This window comes from Takifugu flavidus, chromosome 21, assembly GCF_003711565.1.
Source record: "Takifugu flavidus isolate HTHZ2018 chromosome 21, ASM371156v2, whole genome shotgun sequence".
Classification (NCBI taxonomy): Eukaryota; Metazoa; Chordata; class Actinopteri; order Tetraodontiformes; family Tetraodontidae; genus Takifugu; species Takifugu flavidus.
In genome coordinates, this window is record NC_079540.1 from 7,850,420 (window position 1) to 7,868,993 (window position 18,574).

Sequence of the window (18,574 nt, forward strand, 5' to 3'; positions counted from 1 at the left end):
ACCTTTCATTGGTATATCCCGAGCGTCTCGGTTAGACAACTTCCTGGTTGTCCCCATTAAAAGTATTCATTAATGAGTGTTCAATCACGACCAGGTGAATGTAGGATCACTGGACTTATCAAATATATACTTTTAAAAACATACTTAAAGAAACGGCATAAAAGTTCGTCTCAAAAGATGTCGATATTTGGTGTTAAATGAATGCCATTCCCATAGATGCTCGCAGGCTTCACGCGATTAAACCCAAATCCCGTTGAAATAAAAGTTTCCTGAGCCTTTTAGATCTCTGCCAATTATACCGCAACGTCTCCAATGAACGTTTATGACCGCCCACCTGAACCGGCCCCCTGTGGGGACCCCCCCGCCGGAGGCGCAGTCCGGAGCTCACTTCCACAGAAAGGTTGGGAAACGCCGCTCTGGGAATGGGACCACAGCTCGGAAGCCCGAAGAACTTTACATTATTTCGGATCCCTTCACAAAGAAGACATTTTATCTTCAGCCGAACGGAAACTTTTTATTCGAGCGGGGAAACAGAACAGGTGTAAGAACGCCCAAATGGGATAAAATAGCGCGTTTGTGCTGCCCCCGCAACCTAAAGGATGAGCCTTTTTTAATTAAATAATTGAGTGGCTTTCAGAGATATCTTTTGTTTCTTCTGTGTGATGTGGGGAACATTCCGTCCGCACGTTCTCTGCTAGAATAAAGCAACGGAAGTCTTTTGTTGCGAAGGCTGGGACCTGGAAAGGTGCGTCTCTGGGGCCCCGCACGGTGCTGAAAGGTATCGGAGTAGGCGCACAAGTTCACTGTTCCCCCCGCACCGACCATGGCGAAGTGGTTCAAGGAGTTCCCCATAAATCTGAAGAACGGTGCCGACAGGATCCGCTCAGTGTCCGAATCGGGCTCCCAGCCAAGGGCCAACAGAGGCGGGCTTGTGCTCAGCATCGGTACCAAAACGTCAAGCTCCAAATCGGTCCAGCACAAATCCTCCTCTCCCGACGGCGGAGGTGCGGGCTCGCTCCTGTCCGGAAAAAACCGAAAGAACTCGGCGGCGGATTCGAGTCGAAGCGGCTCGAGTTCGCCCAAAGATGGAAAAGTTTGGGACAATCTGCTTCCCGGGAAAAGCCGCAAGAACTCCAAAGCCGAGGCGCAGAACGAGGAGCCTCACAGACCTCCGAAGAGTTCTGCAAACGCTTACATCAACCGGCTGATCCGGGTCGACACGCTGGACAAAAGCCCCAACTTCAACTGCAGCAGCATCACCAACAAAGTGGTACCAGAACCGGAGAAAGCGGAGAAGGCGGAGAAAGCGGTTCCGTGCAGGACAGAAGCTGTAAGTTACATTTAAATAGAGATTTATCTTCTAAATATTCTGCTCAGTTCGCTATAAGAGAGGTTTTTCTGTTATTTAGTCTATTTTATTTAAAAGAATTCATTGGCTTTATATGTGTGTGTGCGTGTGTGTGTGTGTGTGCGTGTGTGTGTGTGTGTGGGGGGGAATCCATAGTTTTGTACATCACATTTATTTAATCTAAACATTTGCTGAGTCGAAGGACGTCACGTGTTTTCACGAGTTCCCTTTGTTTCAAAGTGGAGGGTGGATCACGTCTGTCCCAACGAGCCAGTTTTCCCTATTTCTCCATGGACGTCGGCTTTTATCAGCCGTGTCCTCAGGGACCGTCTGAGCCCCCCCCCCCCCCCCCCAGCGCTCGTCCTCTCATCCATGACGAGTGTTGACAGTGAAGCAGCCGTGACCCCGTCCAGCCTCCCAAAAGTGATATCATGGTTTCGGTGTCTGCTTCCCTTTTATCTCTTTTATCTGTCTGCTCCTCCCAGTCTGCCTGCCTCTACCCCCCCCCCCCACCACCCCACCTTCACACACCCCCCACCCCACCCCACCTTCACCCCCCCACCCCGGCCAGGTTGAATATAAAGCCGTGATGAGGACGTGAGCCCTCACCTTCATCTCCTTCTCTCACCCCTCCTCCAGCCTCATCTTCTCTTTGATTGGGTTCAGGCCCCCTGCTGCTTAACAGCAACCTGTCATTTGGCCCCCAGGTGCCCCCCCCCCCCAAGCCTTTTTACAGCAACAGTGATTGGGTGATACTGGTGCTGCAGCGGGGGGGTGGCGGTGGAGAGGTCCAAACACTACTTTCAACAATCTGAAAACCAAACAAATAGAAACGGGTCTCAAAGGTTAAAGGAGGAACGACGCCCCCCCCCCCCCGGTGATTTAAAAGCCTGTTTCTTCTTCCAGGTCATCATTCTTGAGGACTACGCAGACCCGTTCGACGCTCAGCAGACCCGAGAGCAGAGGCAGGCGGAGCGAGGCGGGGAGAACGACGGGTACATGGAGCCTTACGACGCCCAGCAGATGATCACCGGTAAGCCACCGAAAGCGCATCCAGTCGGAGGCGGGACCGGCCCCCCCGCCGCTCCCCGTACCCCCCGGGTGGCCATGGCAACTGCGTGGCGTTTGGACAATGGGTGTAATTTCCTGCTCCTGCTTCCTCTTTCCTGCCTGCGTATCCTGGTGCTATTCTCTGAAAAGGAAGCTGGCTCTCATTGTCCCCCTCACCTCCACCTCCTGGACCCCCCCGCCCCCCCCCCCCCCCCCCCCGCGGCCTGTCAGGCCCATTTATCACAGTTTCCCGGCTTCGAGGAAGCGTGTCGCTCTGTCATCCAATCGCATGACCTTTCCCTCCATCATTCCATTGTCCCTCCGTACAAGGGCGACACAATCGGTGCTGGATGTGAGCGTGTTTTATTGCTGGGCGAGGATGATGTGACTGGAACGACTGTGAGGGCAGAGCGGTGCTTTTTAGTCTATTCAGCAGGTGACAGTTAAGGGACGGCGCCACGTTAAGGGGGGGGCGGTCCATCATTAAGATCCAGTGTTTGCTGGGTCAGCAGATGTGCGGCTCCACAGCAGCTTGACAGCGTGAATCCGAACCCTGACGCCGTCCCGCTCCGCAGAGATACGACGCCGGGGCTCCAAGGACCTCCTGAAGGTGTGTGTTCTGGCAGAGGTGGGGGAGGAAGCAGCAGCAGAAGGTCAGCCCGCGCCCCCGTACCAGGGAAGCTGCGAGGACCAGACGGTGGTCCCGCGGCCCGAGCTGGACCCGCATCGTCCTGCGGAGTACGAGCCCACCTGGGAGCGGAAGGAGGCCCTCGGCCGAACCCTGTCGGGTACAGACGTCCTCTCTCTGTTTATAGCATCAGATTATTATAGAGTTTTAGCATTAGAGTATTATTATAGCGTATTATTATAGAGTATTATTATAGAGTTTTAGCATTAGAGTATTATTATAGAGTATCATTATAGAGTATTATTATAGAGTTTTAGCATTAGAGTATTATTATAGAGTATTATTATAGAGTATTATTATAGAGTTTTAGCATTAGAGTATTATTATAGAGTATTATTATAGAGTTTTAGCATTAGAGTATTATTATAGAGTATTATTATAGAGTATTATTATAGAGTTTTAGCATTAGAGTATTATTATAGAGTATTATTATACAGTATTATTATAGAGTTTTAGCATTAGAGTATTATTATAGAGTATTATTATAGAGTTTTAGCATTAGAGTATTATTATACAGTATTATTATACAGTATTATTATAGAGTTTTAGCATTAGAGTATTATTATAGAGTATCATTATAGAGTATTATAGAGTATTATTATAGAGTATTATTATAGAGTATTATTATAGAGTTTTAGCATTAGAGTATTATATAGAGTATTATTATAGAGTATTATTATAGAGTTTTAGCATTAGAGTATTATTATAGAGTATTATTATAGAGTATTATTATAGAGTTTTAGCATTAGAGTATTATTATAGAGTTTTAGCATTATAGTATTATTATAGAGTATTATTATAGAGTATTATTATAGAGTATTATTATCTGAATTATCTGAGGCTCCATGATACAAAAAAAGACACATTTTGGACAATATTTCAGAAAAGAATTCTGAGTTTGTGACCTATTTTTGAGCCTCGAGGCTTCTGTAGAGCTACGAATGGGGGAAACCTGAAATATACAAAGAAAGTACCGGAAAAATAGTAAAATATAGATTTTTCCGCCTCGGTGCGGGAGCCTTTGCTCAGTAAACAAGCCGTCCCATTTCTGTTTTAGACCCTGTATAACAGCAGACTCCATTACACGAAACATCAAACTGCCTTTTTCTGGCGTTGTTTACTGGAGCCTGGGAACGCTGCGTTCATCCCGAGGCTCCCAGCCGGGCGCTTCCCTGCATCCTCACGTCCTCTTTCATCGCTCCTCCCCCCCCAGCACAGTGTGACGGCGCCGATCGGCCGGCCAGAGATGAAGCGGCCCGCGCCACGCTCCCTTGCCAGCCCCAGCGACCTCCGGCGCAGCAGCAGCACCTGAGGCAGAAGAGCTGGACCCAGAAGATGAGGAGGTCCTCCCCCACGTCCGGTACCGATGCGGAGTTCTGCTGCGTCGACCCGTCCCTGCCCCTGGAGAAACAGAGGTCAGGAAGCTGAATCAGAGCCAGGATTCATGGTTCAATGTGTATGTGAGGAGGGGGCGGAGCAATAAAAAGGACCAGAGCTGCTTTGATATTTGATAATGAGGTGTTGATTTGACCTGCTCCTCTTCCTCCTCCTCTTCCTCCTCCTCCTCTCCTTCTCCTCTTCCTTCCTCCTCCTCTTCCTCCTCCTCTTCCTCCTCCTTCTCTTCTCCTCCTCCTCCTCTCCTCCTCCTCCTCCTCCTCTTCCTCCTCCTCCTCCTTCTCCTCTTCCTCCTCCTCTTCCTCTTCCTCCTCCTTCTCCTCTTCCTTCTCCTTTTCCTCCTCCTCCTCTTCCTCCTCTTCCTCCTCTCTTCCTTCTCCTCCTCCTCTCCTCCTCCTCTTTCTCTTTCTTCTCTTCTTCCTCCTCATCTTCCTCCTCTCTTCCTTCTCCTCCTCCTCCTCTTCCTCTTCCTCCTCCTCCTCTTCTTCCTCCTCCTCTCCTCCTCTTCCTCCTCCTTCTCTCCTCCTTCTCCTCCTCTTCCTTCTCCTCTTCTTCCTCCTCCTCTTCCTCCTCTTCCTCCTCCTCCTCCTCCTCTTCCTCCTCCTTCTCTTCCTCCTCCTCTTCCTCTTCCTCCTCCTCCTCCTCCTCTCCTCTCCTCCTCCTCCTCTTCCTCCTCCTCCTCCTCTTCCTTCTCCTCCTCCTCTCTCTTCCTCCTCCTCCTCCTCCTCTTCTTCCTCTTCCTCCTCCTCCTCCTCCTCCTCCTCCTCCTCCTCTCAGCTGGTATCACGGGTGTGTAACGCGGCAGGAGGCGGAGCTCCAGCTGCACCCCTGCAGGGAGGCGAGCTTCCTGGTCCGGAACAGCGAGTCCGACAGCAGCAAATACTCGATCGCCCTCAAGTGAGTGACCCCCGCAAGTACAGATGAAAGGATCCACTTCCGCTTTGAACTGGGGTCCAAAGCAACGATCAGCGTCTTCTACGGAAACTGCAACATGTTGAAACGGAATCTATTTATTTAGTTACACACTTATTCAATGTCTATTGTAGTAATATTTGAGAACTATATTATGGTATGTTTTATGTTACAGATGAGCGTTTGGCTCCGGAATCTTCCAAACCTGCGTTTTTGAACATTTTCTGTTGCATCTTATCAAAATAATGCGCAATAATACCGTTTTATTAACAACGGTCTTTCTAACACATATCTTAAAGTTGGTCAGCAAACAACAACACCTGGTTTTGATTAATCTGGGTCTGTTTCCCCACACCGACGTCTACAGACCGAGAGCCCGCTGCAGTCGGTAAAACTCTGTTTTCTCTTCTTCTTCCCTCCTGTGTGATTTAGGACGAGCCAAGGCTGCGTCCACATCATCGTGGCTCAGACTAAAGAAAACAGCTACACCCTGGACCAAAGCAGCTGCGTCTTTCCCAGCATCCCGGAGGTGGTGCACCATTACTGCACTCAGCGGCTGCCTTTCAACGGGGCCGAGCACATGACCCTGCTCCACCCGGTGCCCCGCGTCCACTGACTCCCCCCGCTCACCGCACATCTGGATGATATGTACTGTACTTCCACTGTCCTGCCCTCCCCCTACACCCCTCTTTTAATTCTTTAAAGTTTTACTTTCTGTGTCAGGTTGAGTCATTGTTGCAGTTCTGTTAATTTCTGTTAAACTTTGCAGTCCACCACCCTCGTTTCCTGATCTTAATGTACCACTAATGCCAAAGCTAAGTGTGTGAATCCGAAGCAATCAGAGGAGCCATTTATAATTATCAAATGTGATTTTTTTTTCTTTTGTTGGGGGTGACTTCAAAGCTGCACATCATTTATTAACAGTTTAAACTGTAATTTACAGGGAAGAAAGACAAGAAGTGGACTGAAAATCATCGTGTGGGATTCTTGCACCCCCTTGTGGATGTTCTGAATCACTACACCCAGGCCCTAACTATCCTTAAGGTTAATGAGACAAACTAAAGGGTCTCTTTGCATTGAGCAGCACATTCTCCACTTCTATCCTTGCACTCGTCAGTTGTGTGTAACCACTGAGACTTGATGATGTCTACTGTGAATCAGGGCGTTGTTTTCAGCTATTTGCTGCACTGTGAAGACTTGAGTGATTCATCCTGCTACAACTCTCGAAGGACAATTACAATAAACAGTGCATTTCATGACAGGAATCCAGGCTGCGTCTGAGCTTCACTTTACCGTCTTTCTGCCAGATAAATCTGAGGCTCTTCTTGATAACACCCTAAGAACTCATTGTCAGTTTTTCCACTGCTTCTCTCTTCATCGTATCGCGTTCTTTCCGGCAAACTCGGGGGCCCCGGGTCCCCGGGGAGCTCGCAGAGTGGAATACCAAACAAAGAAGCTGCACGAACGCAGACATTTCAGTGAAATGTCACCGGCTCCCCGACACCTTTTAATCTTTTGTTTGTTTTAAATGTCACCGAGATTTGTTGCTTCATTTGGACGACTCCCATCCGGGTGGGAACAAAACACGGCGCCGCTGCAGATATGGCCTCCTGCGTCCCTCCCAGAGATTCATCAGGCGGGGCACCTGCGCCACATTTCCCACCTTTGCCTTTTTGAAAACACGGAGCGGGATTGTTGAGACTGTTTACGAACCACCCCCCCCCCCCCCCCAAAAAAAACATCCAAACCTAAACGCTCGAGACGTCTCATAAGTTTCTGACTGTCAATAATTGGCAACCTCAGCCAGTCAGGGTGTGTTTTCAGGCCAACGCCGAAGCGTCTCCTCGCCCCCCCGAGGAAGCTGCGGCCCCCTCACAGCTGTTAATAATAAGGAATTCTTGCGCGCAGTAAATCTTTTAACAGCAGAGGCCTCGAGGGTGGCTTCGGCGGTTTGGGGGAACCGTCTGGAAGTTTCGCGTTCTGCTTCCTCCAATGGGGGTTCGATGATACTGCGAGAGGCTGGAGCGGAGCGCGTCGCTGCGGAGGCCCGGTTGCATCGACGGGAGGACTCGGAGCCGCACGAGGGAGGTGTGTGGCTGAAAAGAAGAGCGCGGAAAGATGCAAAAGCGCCACTTAAAACAGACAAAGTAGCGTCATTACATGCATGTCAATGTGAAGGGCCAGAAGGGCATCTGACACCGGCCCTCCACCCTCCGCTCCTTCTCTGAGGTATCGCTCCCGGCTCCTCTTTACTTTCCTATGTCGGTGTTACCTGAGGATGATACCCGTCTCTCATCTGTCCCTCCCTGTCTTTCAGGGGGGACATTGTCACCGCTTGATCACTTTCTGATTAGCTCCGTGAACGGCGGCTAATTTCATTAGTCTAAAAAGTCGACATCAGATATTTCTGATAAGTTTCTGGGCATCAGATTGAATCCTAACGCAGGTTGGACGCGTCTCTCGGCCTCGTATCAGAACAAACGCCTCGAGTTTCTACACCGAACGAAACAATCTGGTTGTAATAATGAGAATTTTACCGCTAAATTTGTTTTATTTTGGCCCGAGCTGGAATCTTTGACTCCCTCAGCTTGTCGGTGTGGCGCTGCAGCAGACGGGGTCGCTCGCTCACTTCCCAGCATTCCCTGGGAACTCGTGGGGCTCGTCCTTCCCGAGCGAGGACTTTGCCCGTCACCTGCGTCCTGTCTCACGTCCACCAGGTCTCCCTCCGGCCTTCCAGATGGATTTCAGGAACTTGAGGAAGGCAGGCCTTCTCAAATTCCCCGCCAAGAGGCGGCGAGCCTGGAAAGGGAATCAAACGTGAGGTGACCCGGGGCCATCCACACGACTGTGGCCCTCATTCGATATGATCATACGTGTCATCCTACTCTGGCGTCCCGGCCGCACCGTCTCAGCCGTCCCAGCGTGACGGGATCACCTCCAGGCTGACGCCACGGCTTGACATCTCGGTGTCGCCTGACCTGCGTCGTTGGGTAACCCAAGTGTTCCTGTCAGCCTTATCGGAGGCGTCAGGCCCGGTGCCAGGGAGGAGCTCTGCCGCTCACCTCTGCCCCCCCCCCATGAGCGAGCGTGGCCTATCCATTAGCAACGCTTCTCTACCTCTGAAGCTGCTCCGAACAGGCGTGTTTGGGAGCTTTCCTCCTTTCCTGTTTGCAGGACGTCCTCCGGCTATTGTTTCTCCAAAGCTGGGAAAACAACCGCGGCTAAAAAGGAGGCGCTTCATCACACCTTCAGGGCCGGATGATGGTGACACGTTCACAAAAAAATGCCACTGGGATGCAGAGTGAGAGTGTCCGAGGCCGTATCCGGTCCGCCAATATCACAGGTGCTGAATTACAAGCCGGACATTTTTATTGCACTTTAGTTCTGCAGCAGTTTCCTCTGGTCGGTGCTTATTGAGCAACTCTGAAGGCCGCGTGTGTTGGCTTAGCTTTTCACATTTAGCATGTCGCGTTGGCGAACACATGAAAGAAGCAGGAGGTTGCAGTTGTGCACCTGTAGTGCACAGTTTTGTGTTCGCACACGTCTTATTTCATGAGTTTCTTTGGTCCTTCGGGCTAATGTGCTAGCCCGACCGCGCTGGTTTATAGTTTGAAACAGGCGAAACAGGTTTTTCTTTATTCTAGCCTTCGGGCTACGTCAGGGTTAACAGTGTTGCGCTAGTTTGTGTGGGATTGTTTACTCGTCCACCGTCTGCACACATCAAGCTTAGATATTCAAAGCAGCCAATCACAGGAGGGCTAGGAAGAACAGAGGGCTCAGGAATGAAAGCAGATAGGGCGAAGCCCCGCCCACCGACACTCGCTGACCTGGATTTTTTTTCTTTTTTGGGGGGGGGGGGTATTGAGATTATTAGAGCAGGAGGACATTTCCAGGGAAGGAGAAGAAGAAAATCTGCGATTTTGCTCCTCTTCTGTGGTATGAAGTGAGAACCAGATGGAAAATCCAACGAGGTGGAAGACAGATGTTGGTCTGCTGTGTGTGTGTGTGTGTGTGTGTGTGGTGTGTGTGTGTGTGGTGTGTGTGTGTGTGAGAGAGAGAGAGAGAGAGACATTGCGGAACAGTAAGTGTGCTAAAAGTCACAGCAACTTGAACATTCCTCTGTGATTATATTGCTGCTTTCCAAGTTACATACTTGACTAATGTTCTCCATAAATTGAATTCAACCCTCTCTGTGCTTCTTTCACTCACCAGCACACACACACCCTTGTACCTCTATCTTTGTGAGGACTTTCGCAGGCCTAATGCATTCCACAGCCCCTCACCCCGACCCTAACCATCCCAACTAACCCCCTGACCTTAACTAACCCAAAGCTCACCTGCCTTTGAAGTTGTGAGGACCAGAAAACAGGTCCTCACTTTGTTAGTGGAATGAAGATTTTGGTACTCACTATGCAACAAGTACAGGAACACACACACACACACAAAGCATCGTTATCTTAACCTCCCCCCCTTTTCTCCTCCGTCCTCTCTCATTTGAGGACGTTTCTCTTCCGGTGCCGATCCAAGTCAAACATCTGGGTCAGTTTATATCTAGTGGAACAAGACTTGCAGGATATTGTTGGCAGGATGTGTGAGCTGGAGCAGTTTACTCTGTGGGAATCCCCAATACACACTCGCACACAACAACCCCCGCGCGTGTGCGCGCTCACACACACGTTCAGACGCCAGCACACACTCCAGGCTTTGCTGACATTGTTCCTCTCTGCGGCGCTCGACGCCGTTTCCAGGTGCGGCGATTCATCCCGTGAGGCAAACACACACAGAGCGAATAGTTGGGTAAAAGCCAAAGTTTATTATATGGAAGAATGTCGCTCCCCTCCGGTCGGTCACCACCCAGACAGAGACAAGAAGATTACGAAATAAGAGCAGCAGAGGGTCGTGGCCATGCAGACACATGGCGATAGCTGGAACAGAATATGCTCTCACAGATTCTTCCTGTGCCAGGAATGCTCAGAGCGCATCCTGGTGCGCCAGATTCCCACTTCCTTTCCTTCCAGGGCCTCATTCCGAGATGCCAGATCTGCTTTATTTGGGCTGAAAGCTGTTGGGATGCACCCAGGTGAGTGAGTAGCGGCTCTGGATGTGCTGTCGAATGGAACAAAAGCAGAGGAAGAACGCTAATGCTAAATGTCCGTGTTGTGCCCCCCCCCCCGGCCTCCATCTCCGCCCCCGCCCTGCGAACGCACAGCCTCCGCCTCTCGTCTGCGTCTAGCTGCTCTGCCCCTTGGGTTTGTCGTCCGTCTTGAACTCCAGGAAGAAGTCGTTGCAGGCCACCGTGAGGGCGCCCATCAGGATGATGAACTCGGTGAAGTCCACCTCGCCGTCGTTGTTGGCGTCCAGGTCGTTCATCACCTTCTCCACGGCTTCGTTGTCTTTGGAGTTCTGACAGCGGCAAAAAGAGGAGGGGGGGGGGTTGTTTAGGAAGGGGGGAGTCGCGCTGCATTCATACTTCTCTACACAAACTTGTTGGAACTTGTGTTGTGTGTATGAGCACACACACACACACACACACACACACACACACACACTCACCCCCAGGTAGGTCCCCAGCTCCTCTAGTAGCAGCTCCTTGAGTTCTCCCCTGTTAAGTGTGTACTTGTCACCTTCCTTCCCCGAGTACTTGTGGAAGGTCTTGATGAGCATCTGCATGGCGCTCTCCAGGTCGGAACTGGGCTCTCTGGACATGCTGCAACGGCACCAGAGGGGGGAGAGAAACGGGTGAGTCCCGGCCACAGGACGCCCGCTCCAGCCCGCCCCTGCATGCGCGGCGACGCATAGCGGCGGCGGGCGAAGCCACCTCTGAGACGGCGTGATAGAGGGACAGAAGGAGGGAAGGAAAGGAGAGAAGGCTCCTTCGCTAACGTCCTCTGTCAGATCCAGAGGGTCGTTAGATGTTAGGAGCGGGAGGATGAAGGAGAGCGTTTGGAAACACTTTTCCGACAGTCTTACACACATTGTGTCCGGCATCTTGGAGCTTCTGGCGCTGGACTCGAGGAGAGACTGCACACACACAGACAGACACATGTCACTGTCAGCGAACACTTCCTGTAACCAGGGTGACCGTCCATCCCATCACAGGTGTCCAGTCACGCCATCTGTCCTGGTGTATTCGTGGCCGTTGGCGCGATGGCGTCCTCGTCCAGCCACGACAGGATGCTCAGAGGCCCCCCGCCGTGTAGGACACGTCCTCGTTGGCTTATCGCACGTGTAGGATGAATGAGTAATGGATCAGCGCCGCGTCGCCGGTGAGAAACGCTCTCCATCTGCGACGCGCCGGCGTTCTTATCGCTCCGAAATGGAAAGCGGTGAAACGGAATCTCGCATTCAGAAACCCGAGGCAGCGGCGGCAGCGCGGGCGCACGGCGAGGAGAGCCGACACTCGTTCACTTTCATGCTCCGTCGCCCACATTGAGGCTCGCGCCCGGGGATCCGGGGCCTGATTACGCAATGACCCGTCACCCGCTGCTTCTTTATGTTTCCGAGGTCAAAGGTCAGACCGGACAGTAGCTGGCTGGAAAAGCTCCACGGCTGATGACACGGCGGCAGCGACGTGATACGGAGACGGGCGATAATGAATCAGCACCACGGAACCAAGACGGCGGCGGCCGCGTCCTCGCTGGGCGACGGTTCCCCTGCGGCCCACCGGGCCCCCCGGCTGATCCAGGAGAACCCGGAGGGGGAAGTGGCGTGGGGTCTTACCTGGCTGCTGATGGAAATCCTCCTGCTGTCTGTCTGCGAGTCGTGGCAGAGATGGACGGACGCGAGCGTACCAGGGGCTTAAATATCACCTAGCAACCCCCCCCCCCACCCCCCCACTCATTTACATCGTCTCCAGTTCTTCTGGCCCTGTCCTCCCTCGCCCTCCTTTCCCTGACTCTCTCTCTCTCTCTCTTGAGAATCTACATAGACTCTCTCCCTCACACACACACACACGCACACGCACGCGCACACACACGCACGCACACGCACGCACGCACGCACACACACACACACACACACAGAGGCCACGAGCACAGGCGTCTGTTACTATCACAGTTTATTCATTATTAGTTATTACACGTACAGAATATGCAAACACGGGACGGCGTTGCGCGTGGCGCCGACACCCTCGTGGGCGGTGGCGTCGCCGACGGCGGCGGGACACAAACGGAGCACGTCGGCGCGCAATGATGGCTCTTGCACAACAGGCCGGGAACGTTTCCACGGTCACAAACATTTGCGGGGGGGGGGGGGTTTCTCCACCCAGAATGTCCCCAGATTTCGTTGTTTGGCGGTGAAAACGTGACACTCCTTGGTTTAATCCCCATTTTGTTCCAGCATGCTTTATTATTTTTTTAATTTCTGTGCTGGGTTCAGACTGGGTGGGGTTCAAACTGTCAGACTGGGGCAGCAGCGAAACTGTCGGAATCCACAGAGCACCGAAGGAAAACACACCTGGCTGACAGGAAGGAGCGCGCACGGCTGTTCTACGCAGGAGGTGCAGGAGTGATATGTTTCTATAATTGATTAAGTACCTTAATTAGAAAACATTTTCTTATAAAAAGTCTAAATAGCCCCCAAATATCCAGAGTTAGTAGGAGCGCGTGCAGGAAATGCAGCGTGCAGAGTAGACAAGTGCAGACGGAAGGTTATTTGCATGGGAGTGTCGGGACGGGGTGATCACATGACCCACTTTTATTCGTCCTGCTGGTGTCGTCGCGGAGCGCCCAAACGGTGCGCAGGGTTGACCTATGACGCAGCGGGGCTGCAACGCGAGCCTCGCGGCTCTCGCAAGGCTGCATTATTGATGGCGAGACAATTTACACATCATTAAATGGTAATTAACAAAATGGCACGTCGGGCGACAAGCAAGCGGGAGTCCAGGTGATCTCCATCGTGGTGCGAGCGTGGAGCTGAAGAAAGATTAATGTTGCAAGGACGCAGTGGGAGAAAGAGAATTTGAAATATTTTTGAATAAATGCAGCATTTTCTGTATTTTCCTGCTTTGTTTTCTAAAGAAATGGATGCGATGTTCTTTAATGAGCGCGGCCTCTGACAGCGATCTCTCCTGACGGCTGATCACCAGAGCCTGGGATCACTTTCATGTAATTGTTTGCGTCCTGGGGTGTGTTACGCAGCGAACGCCTAATCCCGTAGTTTCCCAATGCCTGGGACTCACGGATCCAGTTGCAGGTCAAACAGGGTCTTTATACCAAAGGAGGGAGTGACCCGGCCAACAAACACACAACTGTGACACGGTGGACGCAACGAGAGGCGTGGAGAAAACTAGCGCTGGTTTCTGCCGCTCCGATCCAGTATAACCAGGGGATAAAGTACCATCAAGCACCAATAGGTCAGAACAGGCTGGTTTAAAGGTTCTAACTAAGATTGCTCAGCTGGACCAGGTGGGTGAAGCTACATGAGCCTTTTCCCACCGTCATGAGGCTCCTGAGGTGTGGATTCCAGTTAACCAAAATCCACACCCAATCTTCCAGTTCCTAATCCAAGACCCAAACGCCCCAAAATAAACTGAACCTCTGCGGACGGAGAGAGGATACACAAGGAATGAGTTAAATTAGTCCAAAAGCTCCAGCAAAACAATGTGTTTATTGTCATGCTAAGTAAAAAGGTGATGATTGATTTTTTTTTTTTAGCATTTCTGACAGATTTCCATGCAACAATCATAGAAATAAGCAGGAGGAAAATATCTTTGACGCCAAGAGTTAAAAGAGGGAGAAAAAAAACAATATCGCTCTGACACGTGTGCAATTAAACCACAGCTAGCAGCAGATTAGCCTCGAATAGCATAACTGCTGAAAAAAGATCTATTCACTTGATACTTTTGATTGATCCACATAAAAAAAACAACAGATCTGAACATGATTCAACCCGAATGAAACACGTGACATAGCAGCTTGTTTCCAATACTTTTGCTGATATCTGAGCAAACTGGCTAACACCTGTAGCTTCATGTGTGTCGTGTTTGTCAGCTAACTCGTGTGACATTAAACCTTCCAGTAATTCGTGTTGAACAAGATGTGCACTGTTTTACTTAAAGATCAAGGTATGGTGGGTGTGGAAGGTGGGCGTAGAAAAAAAAGATAAGGACTATGCAAATAAAAATAAGAGCAAAGAGTTTAGGCATCGTGGCTACAGTGGTGTGCTCACATAACAGTGATATACGCGACAGGCAAATGTGTGGTTAGCTGTTCACAGGGGCGCGGCATGCATAGGACAGTGTATGATCGCATGCTATTATGGTATAGAATCGTAGTGAGGAAAATGTGCTATATATTGGGATGCACATTCTGTACATATGAACATAGTGGTAATTAAAAGTACTAAGCAATAATTCATGTACATGTACTGTTAATCATATATAAAGAAAGATATTTCTTCAGAGCTGGCTTCAAAGTGTTGTCAATGTTGTTTGCATTAAAAAAAAAAGGTTTAGTGGCATGAAACTTTGAGAGTAATGTGATCCGTAGTGTGGGATGTACGCGTCGGATTTGGTTGGGAATGAATGGATTGTCCCCTATGAGGTCGCCTCTTCCGTCTTCTTCTCCGCTTCCTCTGCAGCCGCGGCCACTACAGCCGCGGCCGCTACATCCTCGACGGCTTCTTCCACTTTTTCCTCCGTGGTCACCACCTTCACCACCTCTGTCACCACCTTCGCTGCCGTCACCTCTCCTCCCGATGCCGCCGCCGGCTCCTCCTCTGCGACCGCTGCCACGATCTCGGCGGCACCTTCAGCATCGACTTCTACCTTTGGGCTGGCGTTAGCTTCCACCTTCAAATCTACCATTGGCTCGGCCTTGCGTCTACCTTTAATTGTACCGTTGGCTCTGCGTTGGCGTCTACCTTCGGTTCGGCTGCTTCTGCCTCCTCGGTCACCTCCGCCTTAGCCTCTGATTTGTCCTCCTCCCTGGCTGGGGCACTCTGAGCCACTGGCTCGGATGCAGCATTTGTGGCCGGCTCTTGATTAGCAAGAGTGCGCTGTTCGCTGAGTGAAACCGCCAGGTAGCCCACCAGCTTCATGTACTCCTCAAAACCAACCTTCCCATCCTTGTTGGCATCCAGCTCCTGGCCCATATTGTTGACAGCTTTCTTGCTGTCAGTGTCCTGGATGGAAGACAAACATGAGACCGTGAGCAGCTGCACTCACACCACGTTTCTAAAACTAGCAAATATCAGGACCTAGCTGGCATCTTAGCTCAAATAAATGCTCACATCATCAATAAGTACACTTTTTTCTGATAATTTTCTCTCTAATATATGATTGGATATAGGATGATGTCCTGTGATCACAGACTGAAGATCGTAAAGCTAGTCGAGGTCTCCTAACCGAAAGGATGTTGGAGAGTTGGCTCTTGACAAGTGTGTGGAACTCTTTCTTTCCTAGGCTCTCCCTTCCTTTGGACGATTTCAGGAAGACCTTCACCAGGGTCTGAATGGCAGCCTCCATGACTCCTCTGAGGAAAAGGAGAGGCAGTCAGTGAGAGACAGACAGGCGGACAGACAGGCGGACAGACAGGCGGACAGACAGACAGACGGTCTTCTCAAGGCCTTTCATTTCAAATGTTGAAGGAATGGGCCTCGTGACATCAGAGAAGAGGGAGTAAGACAGCGCCGATGGACGTTCTGATCTTTGATGGGTCATCCGACCTGGCCGACTGCGCCTCAGATTACTGAAGGGATTACCCAAACCTCGCCTCCTTCTCCTTCTCTCTAAATTACACAGAGTAGCTTGACAAAGAATGTTTGGGCGTCTGGTTCACATCGACAGCCGGCGCAAATGTTTAGAGGCCTCCCCACGCACGCGCGCACCAACGGAGCAGCCAGCAACGCGTCGCTAAAGGGATCCGCTCGGTTGCTGTCTGCGGAGATCATTGAGGCAGGAATTTACAGCCCCGCTGGGAGCCAGTTTGCCCCAGAGCAGCAGTAGGGACACGTTAAAGGTGATCAACTCGTCCGTCGGCTTCAGTATTCTAATCATAGAGAGCAAACAAGAGTTTACGTTAGCGCGCGCGATCCCCACAGGATGTGCCGTCGCCTGTATGGGCTCATTTGCAAGCGAGTGTTGGAATTGTTGACCCAGACACGTTAAACATTCCCAACCGAGCCAGGTTTTCTCCAACGTGCATATGTGGGAAGTGAAGGAGCCCGAGTGCCTGGCCTGGGCGTAGCAAGAACGCACGCGCCGAGTTCACCTGACCTCTTTCCGTCCGACTGACCTACTGATCTCCAATTGTCACTTTGCTATGATCCACCGGGAACGTGCCGGGGAACGGGTCGGCACGGAGCCGCGGCGTGTGGCAAATGCATATAAAAGGTGTCTCTTTTCAAACCAGCCCCCCCCCCCCCCACACTCCCTTTTATCTCCAGACAGGATTTTTGTTGTAGAAAAGACGCAGCCGTGTTGTAGGAACTTCTTCCAACAGGGCGACACACCCTCTGCAGCACACAATGGCCTCGACAACGCTCGATGCCTCCAAGCCAAAACACCCAACAGATGCTTCTACGCTTAAACTGCCCTTTGTGTACATTCCCGACAGCCTCTATTTAAGCGCAAATAGCCTCTTAGAAACTGTTTGGACAGAATCTCAACAGGTCTCCTCATTCCAACAGGAGAACAGGCGACTTGCATCATCCTCCCCTGCGTCACGGTCACACCTCGTCCCGCTGTGGACACAAACTGAGCTCCCTTATTTGCCTGAAAGGGACCCAAATGGCCCGCGCAAATAATTAAATATACAAGGCTATAAGCAGAGGTTTCCCGTTTCCCTCAGGAGCCCCGAGAAGATTGAGTGTTGCGTTTCCAAATAGGCGAATGTGATACGGTATGTGCGCAAAGCCATGACAATACTACCGGTCGTGCGTCATAAAATATTAAGAGAGGAACAAGTTAGGCAGCGGCACTAAACTGCACGGCGGCTCTCTTTCAGCTACTTCCTCAATTAAGGGTTGAAAATGCAGGTATTTCCTCCAGAGGTTTGCTCGGCGCGTCGACCGCGGCGGACTGGGCCGCCACGCACGTCCGTGAGCGAGGAGAGAGGAGAGAAACGCAGCACCGACCGCTGCGTGGACGAGAGCTGCGCTAGAATCGATCCACAGTGCGCGCAAACGGCAGAAAGTTGCGCTTTGACGCACGATCCAAAAAGCCCCAATTTCAAGCCTCCATCTCAGTCCGGCCTATTTTGAGGGTTTTATTACAAACTGTCATCAGAAATTTAAAAAGGTTCTGTATCCTAACGAGAGAGGGGGAGAAACGCATCAGCGAACGCGCAATAACGTCGAAAACGATGCAAATATGTGGAAACTCTTATTTAGGCTTTTGTAAAAATGAAACATGAGCCCGAAAACCTCTGCGGACGGGAGTCATTGAAACCTTCCTGCAGTCGGGCCACGGGAAGGCTGCTGGGGTGGCTCTTGCACCGAAACGTGGCACAAACTATGTACAAACTCAAACACCGTCCCCCCCACAAGAGAAGACATGAAAAGAGAGGAGAAAAGTCGCGTTTAACTCACCGTACGCGTCTGAGGGACGAGAGAAGTGTGCTAACGTGCGCTAAAGTGAGTTTCTGCCCTCTTCTCCGCCTTTCTACGCGGCTTTGAGTCCACAGAACTTGCCAAACTAGTAAGACAGCAAAATCTCTTCCGTGATTTGGGCTTTTTTCTCCCCCCCCAAAAAAACTTTTTTTCCCCTGACAAGTCAAAGGGCGTGTACCTGGAAGAGGGAGCGGGAGAACAGGGAATGTGGAATAGCGCGCAGCACCAAATCCCAGGAAGAAGGGGCGTAAAATCGCAGCGAAGCGGCCAAATGTTAGTTTTTATTAAAATGATCTGCGGCTGATGCGCCAGATGTTTCGTGTCATGGCTGATCTGCACAGCTTTTAACGCCAGCCCGGGTCCCGAAGAGCCTCGTGTGCGCGGACAGGCAACCGTGGAACGCCTTTAGAATGCGCGTTTTTACAGCAACTGCAGCCAAAACGGGACCGAAAGGAAAGAAATGTGGAGCCTTTCTCCCCGGACACGCGCGCACAGCTGCCGGGACAGAACGCACGTTTGATTGACACGTGTCAGTTATAAAACGGGTCCCCAGAAATCGAGATCAAACGGAAAATCATAGTTTCCCCAACTGAATCGAGCTTTTCTGCCTTGGATGATGGAGCCCTTGACTA

General features: G+C 51.0%; 3 protein-coding genes across 5 annotated transcripts; 1 reads left to right on the forward strand and 2 right to left on the reverse strand.

The window, feature by feature from the left end:
* The first annotated feature begins 91 nt into the window (after positions 1-91).
* LOC130518794 (SH2 domain-containing adapter protein E-like) lies at positions 92-6,658 on the forward strand. Its single transcript, XM_057021692.1, has 6 exons — positions 92-1,330; positions 2,255-2,381; positions 2,974-3,186; positions 4,300-4,501; positions 5,259-5,378; positions 5,826-6,658. The coding sequence occupies exons 1-6, from the start codon at positions 824-826 to the stop codon at positions 6,007-6,009; spliced, it is 1,353 nt and encodes a 450-aa protein (XP_056877672.1). The 5' UTR covers positions 92-823; the 3' UTR covers positions 6,010-6,658.
* A 3,528-nt stretch (positions 6,659-10,186) lies between these two features.
* Positions 10,187-12,250, reverse strand: s100s (S100 calcium binding protein S). Of its 3 annotated transcripts, XM_057021707.1 has the most exons (4): positions 12,114-12,215; positions 11,368-11,414; positions 10,947-11,100; positions 10,187-10,796 (listed from the first exon to the last, which is right to left on the reverse strand). In XM_057021707.1, exons 2-4 carry the CDS (start codon positions 11,379-11,381, stop codon positions 10,623-10,625), a joined length of 342 nt encoding a protein of 113 aa, XP_056877687.1. In that variant the 5' UTR covers positions 11,382-11,414; positions 12,114-12,215; the 3' UTR covers positions 10,187-10,622. The 3 variants fall into 3 exon arrangements, with proteins under 3 accessions (XP_056877687.1, XP_056877688.1, XP_056877686.1); XM_057021708.1 differs by lacking the exon at positions 11,368-11,414 and having other exon boundaries at positions 12,114-12,250; XM_057021706.1 differs by lacking the exon at positions 12,114-12,215 and having other exon boundaries at positions 11,368-11,652.
* Positions 12,251-12,433: 183 nt separating this feature from the next.
* s100u (S100 calcium binding protein U) lies at positions 12,434-18,086 on the reverse strand. The gene is made up of 3 exons (XM_057021714.1): positions 17,922-18,086; positions 15,739-15,865; positions 12,434-15,515 (listed from the first exon to the last, which is right to left on the reverse strand). Exons 2-3 carry the CDS (start codon positions 15,856-15,858, stop codon positions 15,192-15,194), a joined length of 444 nt encoding a protein of 147 aa, XP_056877694.1. The 5' UTR covers positions 15,859-15,865; positions 17,922-18,086; the 3' UTR covers positions 12,434-15,191.
* Positions 18,087-18,574: the final 488 nt, after the last annotated feature.